This window comes from Haliotis rubra, unplaced genomic scaffold, assembly GCF_003918875.1.
Source record: "Haliotis rubra isolate DU_JTF1 unplaced genomic scaffold, ASM391887v1 Scf149, whole genome shotgun sequence".
Classification (NCBI taxonomy): domain Eukaryota; kingdom Metazoa; phylum Mollusca; class Gastropoda; order Lepetellida; family Haliotidae; genus Haliotis; species Haliotis rubra.
The window spans coordinates 1,069,063-1,085,238 of record NW_025765436.1 but is presented as its reverse complement, the minus strand read 5'-3'; the positions used below and the strand labels follow the sequence as shown (position 1 = coordinate 1,085,238).

At 37.0% G+C, this 16,176-nt stretch overlaps 1 protein-coding gene across 1 annotated transcript in view; it reads left to right on the top strand.

The window, feature by feature from the left end:
• LOC124270006 (solute carrier family 12 member 8-like) overlaps positions 1-16,176 on the top strand; it is a 35,786-nt gene that overhangs the window by 7,154 nt on the left and 12,456 nt on the right. Inside the window, 4 exon segments of the mRNA XM_046705028.1 lie at positions 11,582-11,642; positions 11,645-11,721; positions 12,271-12,462; positions 16,000-16,117. Coding sequence (XP_046560984.1) covers positions 11,582-11,642; positions 11,645-11,721; positions 12,271-12,462; positions 16,000-16,117 — 448 coding nt within the window.

The following is a 16,176-nucleotide window of genomic DNA, read 5'->3' as shown; positions in this document are numbered from 1 at the left end:
GAGGCTTTGTGCACGCCACAGACATGAGTCAGGAGGCTCTATAAGATTAGTCATGAGTCATAAACCACAGACATAAGATTATGAAGGTGTCAGTTTATTATCCAGGACCATGTATCAAAGATACCATATGTCCCTCTTGCATATACTGTCTTAAGGATGGCATACCTGGTGTGTTAGCTGTGAGGTAAACATACATGTAACTTAATTGTGTGAGGTGATGAAAGAAAACCAAGTTCTATGGATATTGAGATTTTCCTTCATCTTTACAACTTCTAAAATGCCACTCAAAGAAGTGTGAAGTGATAGCAAAATATAATAGCAAAGTAATGGCGTTATAGTGAGTGAAATTGTAGTGAGAAAAGGAGTGAAATGATGGCCAAATATTGGGTGAAATGATAATGAAATAATGAATGATATGATCGCAAAATGAATTAAGTGATAGTGAAATAACAAAATCCGAAATGAATTTACATTAGAATAGATTATGTTTAAACATGACTACATTCCACATGTTATATGCTGGTTATAATGCCTGTTATATTGTTAGTTATAACATTGATTATGCTTTTGGCATAATGTTGATTATATTGTTGGTTATAATGGTGGCATTAATGGTTGTATGATGTTGGCATAATGTTGGTTATAATGGTGGCATTAATGGTTGATGATGTTGGCATAATGTTGGTTATAATGGTGGCATAATGTTGGTTATAATGGTGGCATATTGTTGGTTATAATGGTGGCATAATGTTGGTTATAATGGGGGGCATATTGTTGGCATAACGGTGGCATAATGTTGGTTATAATGGTGGCATTAATGGCTGATGATGTTGGTTATAATGGTGGCATAATGTTGGTTATAATGGTGGCATAATGTTGGTTATAATGGTGGCATAATGTTGGTTATAATGGTGGCATAATGTTGGTTATAATGGTGGCATAATGTTGGTTATAATGGTGGCATAATGTTGGTTATAACGGTGGCATATTGTTGGTTATAATGGTGGCATAATGTTGGTTATAATGGTGGCGTAATGTTGGTTATAATGCATGGCATATAATGGTGTTGGTTATAATGGTGGCATATTGTTGGTTATAATGGTGGCATTAATGGTTGATGATGGTGGCATAATGTTGGTTATAATGGTGGCATATTGTTGGTTATAATGGTGGCATAATGTTGGTTATAATGGTGGCATTAATGGCTGATGATGTTGGCATAATGTTGGTTATAATGGTGGCATATTGTTGGTTATAATGGTGGCATATTGTTGGTTATAATGTGGGCATATTGTTGGTTATAATGTGGCATATTGTTTGTTATAATGGGGGGCATATTGTTGTTATAATGGTGGCATATTGTTGGTTATAATGTGGGCATATTGTTGGTTATTATTGTGGCATATTGTTGGTTATAATGTGGGCATATTGTTGGTTATAATGGGGGGCATATTGTTGTTATAATGGTGGCATATTGTTGGTTATAACGGTGGCATATTGTTGGTTATAATGGTGGCATATTGTTGGTTATATCGGGGGCATATTGTTGGTTATAATGGTGGCATTAATGGTATGATGTTGGCATAATGTTGGTTAAAATGGTGGCATATTGTTGGTTATAATGGTGGCATTACTGTTGGCATAATGTTAGGTATGTTGATTATATTGTTGGTATGATGTTGGCATGTGGTTTTTATAATGTTGGTTATAATGTTGTGATGGATGTCCCAGAGCCATGGAACATCATGAATGGGTATTGCAAGCAGAAAGTGCCCTTGTCTACATTAGCTGCGCATCCCGATATCTGTGACCTGAACATCACTGATGATATGTAACTTTAGTTGCAGCCATATTTGCTTTTGGCTGATGTTACCAGGAATCACACTCAATATTTGGCTTGTGTTATACTATTGTATTCCCAGTATTTGCATCTGGTTAGATAAGGCTACATCCTTACATAGACAAGTGCTTGTCATGAATGATTTTGAAAATGGATAATCAAATGAGCAGTATGAGTGAGTTTATTTTTACGCCGCCTTTAGCACTATTCCAGCAATATCACGGCGGGGGACATCAGAAATGGTCTTCACACATTGTGCTCATGTGGGGAATCGAACCCGGGTTCTGATGAGTAGGTTAGTGAGAAATAATCATGAGTTGAAGTATAACACCAAATCAGTTTTGTTGTAGAAACAGAATAGAGATAATAAAGCATATAACTTTATGGAAAACAACTTATTTATTGCACAGAGCAACGTATCAGAGTAGATTCTTACACCGATTTCAAGATAAAACTTTCAGCTTGAAAACGTAAGAATGTGTATGCTTGATTATTGTTCACCAACTTCTATAACGTCGATGTAACAATCAGAATAGGGATAGCTGTAGTGAGTTGATCCAAGCATTGTGATACAGGCAGGTGATGGTTATACCACCAGGGAACCAGGCTATCTCCAGCCTCACAGTCTGCATCATGCCTACAGGCTAGCTGTGTACTCTTCATCACTGAGAACATGTGGCACATTACATTTGTGTTGTCAGCATATTTTTACAAGCTCTACGTTGCATATTTTGCAGCATTGCACTAGAATATGCCTTACTATGCTTTGAAAAGTGTCCTGTTACGAACTAATCATAATGTTCTGATGTGTACCTTTTTTCTGAGCAACTAATTAAATGTTAATATCAACCAATGGTAATCAACCAAAAAGTTCCTGTGAGTAACCATGGTAACAAATGCTTTGACTGGATGAAATTAACTGTATACAGTTAATTTTGTTGCTGACTCTTTAATACAATGCGTACATGAAACTGGAGCTATATGAGGAATTCAAAATGGCAGACGCAGGTCGCAAGGTTTGGTGTAGCCAACTGATCATGTGTTTAGTAAAGTTAAAATTACAGGTACATAGAACAGTGTTATAAGCCAATGAAATACAGCAGTCCATGACTAGTAAAAGGTTAAAAGCACTTATGGAACGTAGACAGCCATAGCAGGGTTTGAAATTGACAGACTATAGAGAACTCCACAAGTCCAGGATGTCTCAAGTCATGACGGTCATGTAATAGTTCTTGTGGTCTAAAACCAGTTTTCATTTAGTTGGCTCTGGAGCAGATTGTTTCTTGGGAACTAGTGACAATAACAATTATTTTCTATGTCTGTTCAGCTTAGATTGCCAGTTTATTTTTACAGAAGAAAATAAATAAGTAGGCTGATAATTTCACAGATATGTGAAAAACAATAAGAACTAAGGTATCCAAATGTTGCAGGAAATTCTCAGGCTACCCAATGTATTTTGTATTCATTCTATTTAGATATATTACCTGAATCCAGTTGTGACCATGGCCTTGTTTTCTGTGCGATATCAAAATATATGACCCCAAAATAATGCCTCCAATCAAATTACACCAATGAGCAGGAGGTTTCTTATTGATGAGAGAAACAGAGATGCTAGCATCATCTTCCTAAGCCAAAGGAAAGACTGTATCCATGTTATTATCGTGGCGGGTATTGGTTTGAGCTCTGTCCGTCCATCCATCTGTCCATCCGAGATGATGGGAGGGAACAGATTTTCTCCAAAACCGTTCTAGATAGGGAAACCAAATTTGGTGTGTGTTTTCAGGACATGAATGCCTTGATGGAGTTCGAAAACGGAAACCGTGTCACAATTTGTTAAAGAGTCTTGGCCCTTGTCATCCGTTTCTTGACTTAGTGCACGGTATCCCCAATGGGCACAGATTTTCTCAGTAACCATTACAGATAGGGAAACCAAATGTGGTATGTGTTTTCAGGAAATGAGTTAATGGAGTTAAAAAACAGGAACCAAATAGGAACAGAACACTGTGGCGGGGGATATTGATGACCATGTCTTCTTGTCTATTATAAAAGAACATAATATAGTATGACACAGCTGGATATCCAAAACCTTAATAAAATGAAAAATTAAATCTGAAAACCATTTTTTTTTTGTTCCAGTCAGTGCACACTATGATGAAATGTACACTTCTAGACAATAGGTTTCACTAGAAACTAGAGACAAGCATAATTAACATTAAATGACTGTTTAAAAATAATCTCCATTTTATAAATTTTGTGTTCACCTAGTGGCAAGGATTTATCACAAACAAGGGTGTGGTCTTATTTGTGACTTGATGTAGAGTCAAGACTAGGAACTATGTTACAAATGACTCCTTGACACAAATATACAGTAAGGGCAGTTGTAGTCCATCACAGCTTGTAATTGTTTCTGAGTGCTTATGAAGCGATTGTGCTAATTACGTTGCCAGTGCTGACAAGTCAGCTTCACTGTATTTATGACATGGAACACTCAATGGACTCTCTGTTGATATATATGCTGGGAACATCCAGCACAGACTGATAGAACTGCTGACAGTGCCACCTCCCTGAATAAAGAAGTGCTGAATATACAGACAGACAGACACTTTATTCGGTAATATATGGCCTTATGGCCCATTTTAAAGCTAATATATAATTTTTTTTTTTTTTTTAGAATATACTGTCCACCACTGTAAATCAGTGTTTCTTTATTGGAACATGGGCAGTGGGGTAGCCTAGTGGTTAAAGTGTTAGTTCCTCACTCCAAACACCCGGGTTTGATTCCCCAGATGGGTACAATGTGTGAAGCCCATTTCTGGTGTCCCAAGCCATGATATTGTTGGAATATTGCAAAAAAAGTGCAAAAAAACCTCACTCACTCATTCATTAATGGAATGTATATGACTCAATATCCTCAAAGGATCCCAAAAGTTGTTGATCTGCAGTCAAAAATGTGGTCCTTAGCAAATGTAGAGTGGCATATGTTTGTTCGCAGTACTGCGCATTTAAACTTCTAGAAATGATTGCAGGTGTGTGATGGTAATTGCGCGACTGCCACAGTACATTAACAATTGGTGACGGCATACATATCTGGCTAATTATTGATTTGTTAATATTTCTTTTTTAACAATTTAGAGTAATTGTAGAATGTGGGAAGTGCTGTATTCACAGTAATAAAGCAACCACAGAGTGACAGAATCAATGAGGTAATTGATATCGGTGTAAATAATCACAAGGCTTGAGATTCTGTTGCAGAATTAATCCTAGACTCAAATGCTTAAACAACTTCTCAGGTATAACTGTAGCTAGCCAAATATATGTCCATCACACGCTGTGGGCCACTATGATCACTGCTGAAAGGAAAAGGAACTTTTAAGTGCCCTTTATTAAGATAAGGAATTTATGTTTGAATGGGTACCCGTAAGGATGGGTGTTTCATAAAGATGGAAAAGCCACATTAACTTGGTGCAGCCTAGTAGCTGCAAGAGTTGTATGATCCACATGGCATTGAGATTGATAATACAATGTGTCGTTTGAGATTGACATCCAATGATTGAGGGAAAAACAACTTGTGAGTGAGTTTAGTTTAAACAATATTCCAGCAATATCACAATGGGGGGGGACACCAGAAATGGACTTCACACATTGAACTCATGTGGAGAATCGAACCCAGGTCTTTGGTGTGAATGACTTAACCACTAAGCTACCCCACTGACCCAAACAACTTGTGAGTTAACCGAGTTAGTGTGGCTTTATGGTTATATTTGGTTCAAATGCAAACTCTAAGCATAGAAAGTATTGTATTTTATACCAGCAGACTGTTAAGGTGTAGTGTTGGGAATTGGTTGAAATCTCATAATTGATGATTGCTTCATTACCAATGAACAATCATCGAAAAAAATTGGTTAGCATCATTTTTCAGATTTTCCTATCCAGGTTGTTATTGCAGATATTTATAACATGATGCAACTTGCTACTTTAAAGTGATGACTAATATATCATGAACATAAACTTCCTTGAGTCTTAGAAAAACATTCAGTCATGGCTTTTCAGTTAGTGAAGTGAGTTTTTTAAGAATTAAACACGTTTTCAGGCCCTGCCAACTTCTAAGATATGTTCCATTGTCAAGTTTTTCAAAGACTAAAACAGTAGTTCCAAATCGTTTATGTTTGATTATGAGAAATTGTGATCGATTGCGTGGTCGTTTTGGTCACTGCGACCAATCTTCAATTATTTCAATTAATCGGAACACCACTATTAAGGTGTACTGTATAGGTCCAGGATGTTTCTGCCAGCCCTCATCTATTGAGAGGATGGGTTACTTTGTCATCCGAGTATCTTCCTCCCACTTGCCTGCATATGATACACAAGTCAATAGAACCAGTACAGGTGAACAGGTGTTATTGACCTGGCAGTCATACTGATGTATGGCAAAACGCAGAGACAGTTGTTAAAGCACTACCCATCATGTTATTTGTGTCCCAGATGATTTTGGCTTGTCAATTTTTGTTAATAATAAATTTCATTTTTGTTCAAGAAATTCAACACTAAGAGATCATGCTGATCCATTGGCATTTCTTTTGTTATATTTACACAAATCTGAATTTAAACAAATATGGAGAAAGATTAATTTTAGATGTTGCCCTTTGTGTACAAAATATGGATATTGAAAACATGTTTAGCTTCAGTTAGTGTTATTTTTTCATTATCTTGTGGAAACAGGTAATAATACCATTAGGCTAAATTACTAGTAAGAAAAAAAGAGCTTACTTGGAGTTTGGATGTGAGGTGAGGTGAAATTGGGTTTAACGTCGTGCTTGAGAATATTTCGCTCATATGATGACGTGCATGCGTGTGTATGTGTATGTGCGGCTGCTTGTACTAGCCCAGACTGAAGCTGGTCTTTTAGTGCTAGCCCACTGAGATACCATGTCGCAGTGAAGCATGAATACTCCACTCATACACATTATACTGACTCCAAGCCGACCCATTAATGCCAGGCGCCAGGCAGGGATCAACAAGTACCATATTTTAACGTCTTTTGGTATGACGCGGTCGGGGATCGAACCCGCGACCTTCTGCTCTCCGGGCGGACGCTCTAACCACTACACCACAGATTGATATAATGACATGATGATATGAATAAGACCCCTGATCCTGTCATGTATTTCGTCTGTGAACCATGAGGTGATGCAGTTATAAATAATTGATGATAGAGTAGGAATAAAACATGCTGTTATGATGATCCATGGTAGATGTATAATTAATGACATAAACGTTCGGATAGATTTAACAGCTGTTAGTGTTTGTAAATTCCTATGACTGTTTGTCGCTTCACTGGTTTGTAGGATATATTTGTAATTTGTTTCCATTATCGCCTCCAGTATTATATTATATCCATCACCGATTATGCTAAAACTGATGAGACTGCTACAGTAAACAGTTACCTACTATGTCGGGGAGCATAGGGAGCAGAATAATTAATCTGTGGAAAGATAATCCTGACAATGTCATCTCCTGGCTGTCTATCGATCATGTTGATAGATATCGTCATCTGTATGTTTTTATGTGTTTCTCATCTCCAACCGCATCAGCAGGCAGTGATACAAAATAAGGTTTTTCAGTTATTGTGTAACATATTTTATGAAAATAGAATTTAGAATGAAGAAAGATCAAGATAAAGCGTGCAAGGGTAACAGTATGTTTTATCACATGAGGGCATGATTCCACAGCTGTGTGGAAATTAGAAAACTTTCTATTTTTTCATTTTGGGAAGAAAGATTCAGCTCGGGCAGAGATTGGAAACACAGAAAAAAACATGTTAACGGTCTAACCATGGAACTATAGTCCGTCCCTTTCTCTGCACTCCTCCCTCGTAACAAACAGTGAACTGTGTCAATATTTTAATGATAGTTTGTTAAACAACATTATTATTTTTAAGAGAAAAATTCTGCAACAACCTCACAGAGTGAGTATGATGTTTTGATTATGATCAGCGTTTCATTGAGTATGTTATGTTTATTAGTTTTCGAGTTAGATTGCAATTCATCGGTCCGCTTTTGAGCCAAACGGACTATAGTATTATCTGATATATAATTTGTTTTGTTGTAAATTGTTTCAAAGGATTTATATCATGCAGGTTTATTACAAGTCAATGTGTTTCTAATAACTATAAGTAAATGGATGAATTATGCTAGTTTGCTGTAGCTTGGTTTTTGTCAATAATAGGACTGTTCAAGGAAGTTTGTATCTCTTCTCCGAGTATCATCCTCTCATTACAAAGATAAGAGAATATGTGTTAATTGTGCTAAAGAGGGCTTGTACAGAATGGTATTTTACAATATGATAGATATAGTGTGTGATGTTAACAAAATAGAACAGGATAGAACAGAAATGTGTTTGATAATATGGTAGTAATAGTATAGTTGTTACTATGATAGAGACAGTATGATATGATAGTAATAGTAGAGAAGTATATTTGGTACTATGATACTATGATAGAGACAGTATGATATGATAGTAATAGTAGAGAAGTATATTTGGTACTAAGATACTATGATAGAGACAGTATGATATGATAGTAATAGTAGAGAAGTATATTTGGTACTATGATACTATGATAGAGACAGTATGATATGATAGTAATAGTAGAGAAGTATATCTGGTACTTAGATACTATGATGAGAGACAGTATGATATGATAGAGTAGAACATTTGGTATGATACTATGATAGAGACAGTATGATATGATAGGTATGATATAGTAGAGAAGTATATTGATATGGTACTAAGATACTATGATGAGAGACAATAGATGATATGATAGTAATGTAAAGTAGAGATACTATGAAGTATATTTGGTATAGTAGAGAAGTATATCTATGATATGATCTATGATAGAGACAGTATGATATGATAGTAATATAGAGAAGTATATCTGGTACTTAGATACTATGATAGAGAGACAGTATGATATGATAGTAATAGTAGAGAAGTATATCTGGTACTATGATACTATGTACAGTATGATATGATAGTAATAGTAAGAAGTATATTTGGTACTATGATACTATGATTAATAGTGAGAAGTATATATGATAGTAGAGAAGAGACATGATAGAGAAGTATAGTATGATATGATGAGAGACAGTATGATAGACAGATACTATGATAGAGACAGTATGATATGATAGTAATAGTAGAGAAGTATATCTGGTACTTAGATACTATGATGATAGACAGTATGATATGAGTATGATCCTGGTACTATAGGATACTATGATAGACAGTATGATGATAATGAGTGAAAGTATATCAGTATAGACTATGATAGTAATATGTAAGAAGTATATCTGGTACTTAGATACTATGATAGAGACAGATATGATATGATAGTAATAGTAGAGTATATCTGGTACTTAGATACTATGATAGAGACAGTATGATATGATAGTAATAGTAGAAGTATATTTGGTACTATGATACTATGATAGAACAGTATGATATGATAATAATGAGAAGTATATCTGGTACTTAGATACTATGATAGAGACAGTATGATATGATAGTAATAGTAGAGAAGTATATCTGGTACTTAGATACTATGATAGAGACAGTATGATATGATAGTAATAGTAGAGAAGTATATCTGGTACTTAGATACTATGATAGAGACAGTATGATATGGTATTTGATATGTGTAATAGTAGAAGTATAGAGAAATGATAGAGACCATATGATATGATGTTTGAAAATGTACTTAAACATGAGAACAGTATGATATGGTATTGGAAATGATCAACATCACTGAAATGTTTTGGGTTAATATGAAAGTCAGATAATAATTGTTATTTCAGGGGATATTACAGAGATGATTGACATTATGAACCAAAATTGTGATGTGATTTTCTCTGACTGTTGTCAACATCCATCTAATTGTTATTTCAACATCGATGACATCTGTTTGATTTCTTATGTTGTAAATTTGTTACAACAGTCAAAAGAAAGGCTTTAAAAAGAATCTGTCCAGAACATAAGGGTTACAGATGGCATCTTCTATTGAACCTCCTGATATCAACAATTTGTGTGGTTTAAAGGATAGAGTGCCTTACTACTAGTCAGGAGGTTGTGGGTTCGGATCCCATGATCCGAAGTAAAAACATTTCAGTCCTTGCCTTTAATTTGAGAACAATTGATGTTTTCTTACAAGGAAAACATCATACCAAGGTTAGGGTCTGACTAGCAAAAAGCAGATCTGTATCTTGCTCTGCTGACAATAGAAAGAATAGTTCAATGGTACTGGTATAGTCGGTTTGGTAACATCACTGAAGTACCAGCATGGTCTATGTAATTGAGAGAGTAGACCTGTGAAGATCTGGGTTAGAATGGGTCTTCAGCAACCCATGCTTGTCGTAAAAGGAGACTAATGGGTAAGGCTTGCTGACTAGGATGGTTTATAACATATCCCAATTGTGTTGATTGGTACTCATGATGTCAGTCACTGGTTGGTTTGGTTCAGACTTGATTATTTACAGTTATATAGCTGGAAAATTACTGTGTGACATAAACATAAAACAAATGAAAGAGATAGTGCCTAACTTCACACAGTATTGACTGACTGACTGACTGAGTTTGGTTTTACGACGCTTTTAGCAATATTCCTGCAATATCACGGCGGGGGACACCAGAAATGGGCTTCACTCATTGTACCCATGTGGGGATTCGAACCCGGATCTTTGGCGTGACGAGCCAACGCTTTAACCACTAGACTACCCCACCGACCCCACACAGTATTGAGTAGACCCAGCATGACAACATGATAGAGATACTACCTTACATTACAGTAATTAGTAGACTCAACATGTCAATATGATACAGATGGTATGTTACTTTAGAGTATTTAGTGAGCTCTGCAAGGCAAAATGACGCATTGTGTGGCCAGATGTACATACAGAGAGCATAATGCAGCTCTTCCTATTATCATGGTCATTAGACACCTGTGTGATTGACAAACGAGGCAGGTGCAGAACACTACAGGTGTGACCATTCATATACCCATAATTGATAATTTGCAGGTATAAATGGCCTAGGTATTGTGTGACCTTGCAGTAATATTGAAGAATATATTCATAGCATTAATGAACCATCGCATGTTTGCTTTCAAGGTTGATAGGCTCCAAGAATAGATTGTTATGCGGTTGTTTCATCCAATCAGTGGTATTCCAGCTATATAAGTAACCAAAGAATAGCAGAGCTGTCTCAGATTATATTGTTTTGTCGAGTTAGGATATTCATGTGTCTGTCAATAACCTTAGATGAAAGTGGCATGTAAGTGTGTTTTAACCTGAAGATACATTCAATATGAAGTTAATGTCCTATGAACTCAGAATATATTATGAAACTACCAATAAATCAGTATCATGTTTTTTCTATTCATCATTTACATTTTGAAATGTAGATCTCATCATTACATCTAATTTACACTTCGTCATGCTTTACTGAGGACGTAAACAGTCCTGAATGTTGCTGCAGAATTTCTGCAATTATGACTGATTATGAAGCATTTAGTTTTTAGTATTACATGTGTTATATACAAGAGATAGGAGATGGAAAAACATGACATTTCAGAGTATGATGAGTAAGAATATGATGAAGGTGCAAACATAAACTCTGAAACATTGTGTTCCTCATAAGGAAATTGACATCCATAAATCTGATATTTATTCGTTACTCTTGTCCTTTCAGAACCTGTCACAGCAGCCATGGTGGAAGTCCAACTTCTTCATCTCGGAGCCGGTGCTGTTTGGACGTGGGACGGTGTGTTTACGTCCTGCCTCATCAACATCCTCAGCGTGGTCATCTTCCTGCGTATGGGATGGATTGTGGTATGTTCCTCATTTCAACGACACTTCCTAACTTTTCACATTTCATAAGATCACATTCTCTTTGAAAAGACTGTTCTGATGTTGTTTGAGGTTTTGATACATGTACTTTTTCTGTTCCAAAATCTGATATATTAGTTTGACATCATTGTTAAATTAAGGCATGGATTTGGTTATCTGTATTATAGTGATTTTGTAATTGCTATTCATGTACAACTATGGATTTTGTTGTAACCTTTCCTTCAGGAGGCCTTTTTTAAAAACTAATTGTTAACCCAACAGAATGTTGTTGTTTTTTTCTTCTCATGAAAACTAGGCAAAAATATAAACAAGTTGGTTGAGACTTTGGCCTTTTTCATGTACTAGGGTTGCTGATATAAAATATAAAGTTAAACTTTCAGAGTATTTTCTGAAAGGACTGTATGGTGAAATTAGATCTCTTCTTATAATGAGATGGGAAAGGATGTCATGTACCAGTAACTATGAGCTAATTTGGAGCGAAACGTAGACTGTTTTCCCCTCTTTTTGGATGTGAATGATTATATATTGCAGGGTAATGCTGGAATCGGACTATCGATTGTGACAGTGCTGCTGTCAGTGTCTATTGTGATGATCGTGGCTCTCAGTGCTATAGGGGTGTGTGAGCGATGTCATATGGAGAGCGGCGGCGTGTACTTCCTCATCTCCCACGTCCTGGGTGGACGCATTGGCGGCAGCGTTGGCATTATCTACTGCTTTGCTCAGGTAAAATGTTCACCATCATATGAGGACATTAGAGACAAAGTCATAGAGCGCTAATGCCATGTATAAACTGTTCTGTAAATATTACTGAGCTAGTTCTGAGGCTGATGTGGATTTGATATAAGCCCAGTCTTTAACACTGAATAAGTTGGTTAGATTTTCATTTAAGGAAACTAATCATTGTTGTGCAAAGTAATAAGATATGATGGCAGTACAAGGTTCCCACCTTGACCTTTCATTTTGAAGTCTGTTTGAAAAGTCCATGAACAGTCCTTGAAAAACCCAGAGAGAGGAAATGTTTGTAGCAAATCCTGGATTACTCTTTTACTAAAAATATGTGTTTTGTTTCATTGCTTTAATAAGGCTTTTTAAAATCTGTTAAAACCTTTGTCAGTGTGAATTTAAGGGTCAAAACAAAGTAAGAATTTCTAAGCAAATAGGAGATTATGTTGGGCCACTTTGTATGTGACCAGATGTTGACCAGTCAGTAAAGGGAAAGTAGGGGATGGCCCTGTATTTGGAGAAAGGAGCCTGGGAAAGGCAAAGAACTTTGGAATGGAAATTCTGTACTAAAACATAAGAATGTTGTCAGGGCACTGAAGTCGTGATTTGATACAATCTCAATGTTTTATTCATGATGTAAATATTGTGATCTCTATTGCAGAAAAGTATTGTGTCTAAATTGAATATAAAGAAAACCAATGATTGATGTCCCTTCCTGGAATATTGCGAAAACCTGTATAAAACACAAGTCACTCATTTCAAGCACGAACATTTATTTGTTCAAATTTTAGATTGGAAGGGTGCTTTTTTTCTGGGTTGTGAACTCACTGGACACGATGGTCAGTGTGCTACATGTGGTGCTGTGTGGTGCTGTGCATAGAGCTCAGGTCACAAATCAGTTGAAGTTAGGCAATGCTGGGATGAGTGACCATGTTTGGCAGCTTGACTCCTGAGAGTTTCTAAGACTTTAGTCCTGCCCCACAAAGATGCACTTGTGATACATCTGGTCTCACCTTGGGCAAGTGAGTTTGTTCAAAATTGCCACTGTTCACCCAGCAGAAAATGGGTATCCGGTGGGATATGTCATGTGACTATAATTATATAACCTTATCTGGGGTAATAATTGTCTGTGCTATGAGCATGCTGTCGGTGTGGATTTAGAGCAGTATAGGTGGACTAATCATTATGATACAACGCCATAATCAGTCGAGACGCTAACAGACAAGAAATCCACCTTGTGTCACTAAAACATGGCCTGGCCTGTATTATGTAATGTTTAAATGTGCACGCAAGTCCTTCAAAGCTGTTAGCTATTGATTCCAGGGAGAGTAAGTGGGGCTTATGTAGGCTATGAAGTTGTAATCAATAGACCCATTTGTCATTTTTACTCATAAATGCTAGTGGCCTGTTAATAAAAGGAGATAATTTATTTTGCTATCTTTTAAAGGTCACATGCAACCAAAAATCAAACATAATTAAAACACAATTATCACTTCTTCATGACATATAATATGCATTGCTGATTATGAAAAAACAAATAAACAAAATTATAAAGCGAATAATCGCCAAATCAAAAGTGCAATATTTTGTACTTGGGTTTACCTCCCTCGAAGCGAAGCAGCGGGATACGAACCCAGTCAAGCGGGTGGGTGTGCACTCAAGTGTAGCGGCTGGTTCATTAGCAGAATGCAGCCTTCATGGCTCATTGTGTGTGTATATATAGAGATGTTGGGTTTGTAAATACATGCTCATTTTTTGTGTATAACATTTTGCAATCAACAGACATCATAACATGTCATGTGTTCAAGTATCACACCTGCCTGTCTGTGTAATTACATAATGTGACAGAGACCGAACTTCGGGCCATAAATCAATGCGTTTTGTTTATGGTGTATAGCCTGATTGGTGTTAAGTTCAAATTGCATGTGGTCAGTGATCGCAGTTGTGTATTGAATATTGTCATTAGCAGACAGGCAGGCAGACACACAGGTGTCAATAAAACAAGACATTGAGTTTTGTCTGTGACAGCGACATATCTATATCACAGTTAGAAATTCTGTCAGCTAAATAATGACATTGCTTTTTAAGTATCGAACTGAGAAAGTGACTCGGTAAGAAGAGCGTGTGGTGAAATAGACAAATGAAATTATATAAACAGTTAATTTACTGTCATAACATATAAAAGCTTCGCCTGTGAGATATCAACAAAACATTAGAAAAATAGCTCACACCAAAGCCTTCACCGGTATTCACCCGACAACCCGCTTCCAAGCTCGCGAACCTATTTCACTGCGCACATGCTATGGCGCAGCCCAGCTTTTGAAACCCGTTTTCCCCAGAAAAGTCTGGGGAAAATTAGTGAAAACGTTTGAACTCCGATTTAGCGTTTTTTTTTCATGGCGTTATTTTCAACTTTATAAGTTGAATTTGCATTTTGAATGATTTGTTTTGGTATGTCCATACCGAAGGTATCAGAATCTGCAAAGTTGTGTTTTACGTTGCATGTGACCTCAGAAATGGGCTTCACAAATTGTACCCATGTGGGGAATCGAACCTGGGTCTTTGGCGTGACGAGCGAATGCTTTAACCACTAGGCTAACCCACCAACCTGACATGTCATGAGACTGAAAGGAAGGACATGGTTTGATACCCAGCTATGTCATGCCAGCAGATGTTAAAACATGCTACTTGTTTCTGTCTAGTTCTAGCAGAGAGACATGCACGCAGTCATGCACATGCACACACATGCATATCATTGTATAAATAATCTTGAACCTCAATTCACCTTACCTGAACTCACCTACTTTACATGCCATGATGTAACTCAATGCTGTTCAAAGCACTGTTATACTACTCACTCACTCACTCACTCACTCTACTCTCTCTCAGTCTACTCCACTCCTTTCCACTCTGCTCCGCTCCACTCACTCCGCTCTCTCAGCCGCTCCACTCCACTCCGCTCTACTCAACTCAACTCCACTCTCTCACCCACTCCTCTCCCTCCACTCTGCTACTCTCTCACCCTCTCGGCTCCTCTCCCTCAGCTCCTCTCCACTCTCTCACCCACTCCACTCCACTCTCACTCCACTCCTCTCCACTCTCACTCCACTCCACTGGGACACGAAAAAATAGGCTTCATAAGTTATATCCATGTGAATTGAACCCAGGTCTCCAGTGTGAGGAAAAATATACCAGAACCTCTTTAATTCACTGCCCCCATGTCTTGAGGAGGGGACAAAGAAGTGTGTTTTTGTGACATTGATGTGTTTAGAGGAAAAGACTACTCTTCCTACTGTAATGTCAGAACACTTGCAATGGGGATTTACTATTGTGATAAATACAGGGAAGTAATAAATGGGACAAATAGAGTAGTGTCATGAAAATATATTTAAAGTATTGAGAGAACTTGAAATTAAATAAAAATTCACATTCATGTTAATTTTAGGTAGGAGAATATATATGATTTATGTTGTATAATGTCAGATTTGAGAGTTCTGAGGTTGTGTCCAGTGTTTAACAACATTGTCTCTCTTGCAGTCGGTCAGCTGTTCTCTCAGTGTGATGGGTTTTGGCGAGTCTATCATGGAGCTGATTGGTCAGTCCAACCCCTGGATTGCCAGAGGCATCGCTTTTGGGATTGTATTACTTCTGCTTTGTGAGTACATACTGGCTGTCTAATAGTTGGTGCAGTTGGTGACATTTGAACCACTCTGT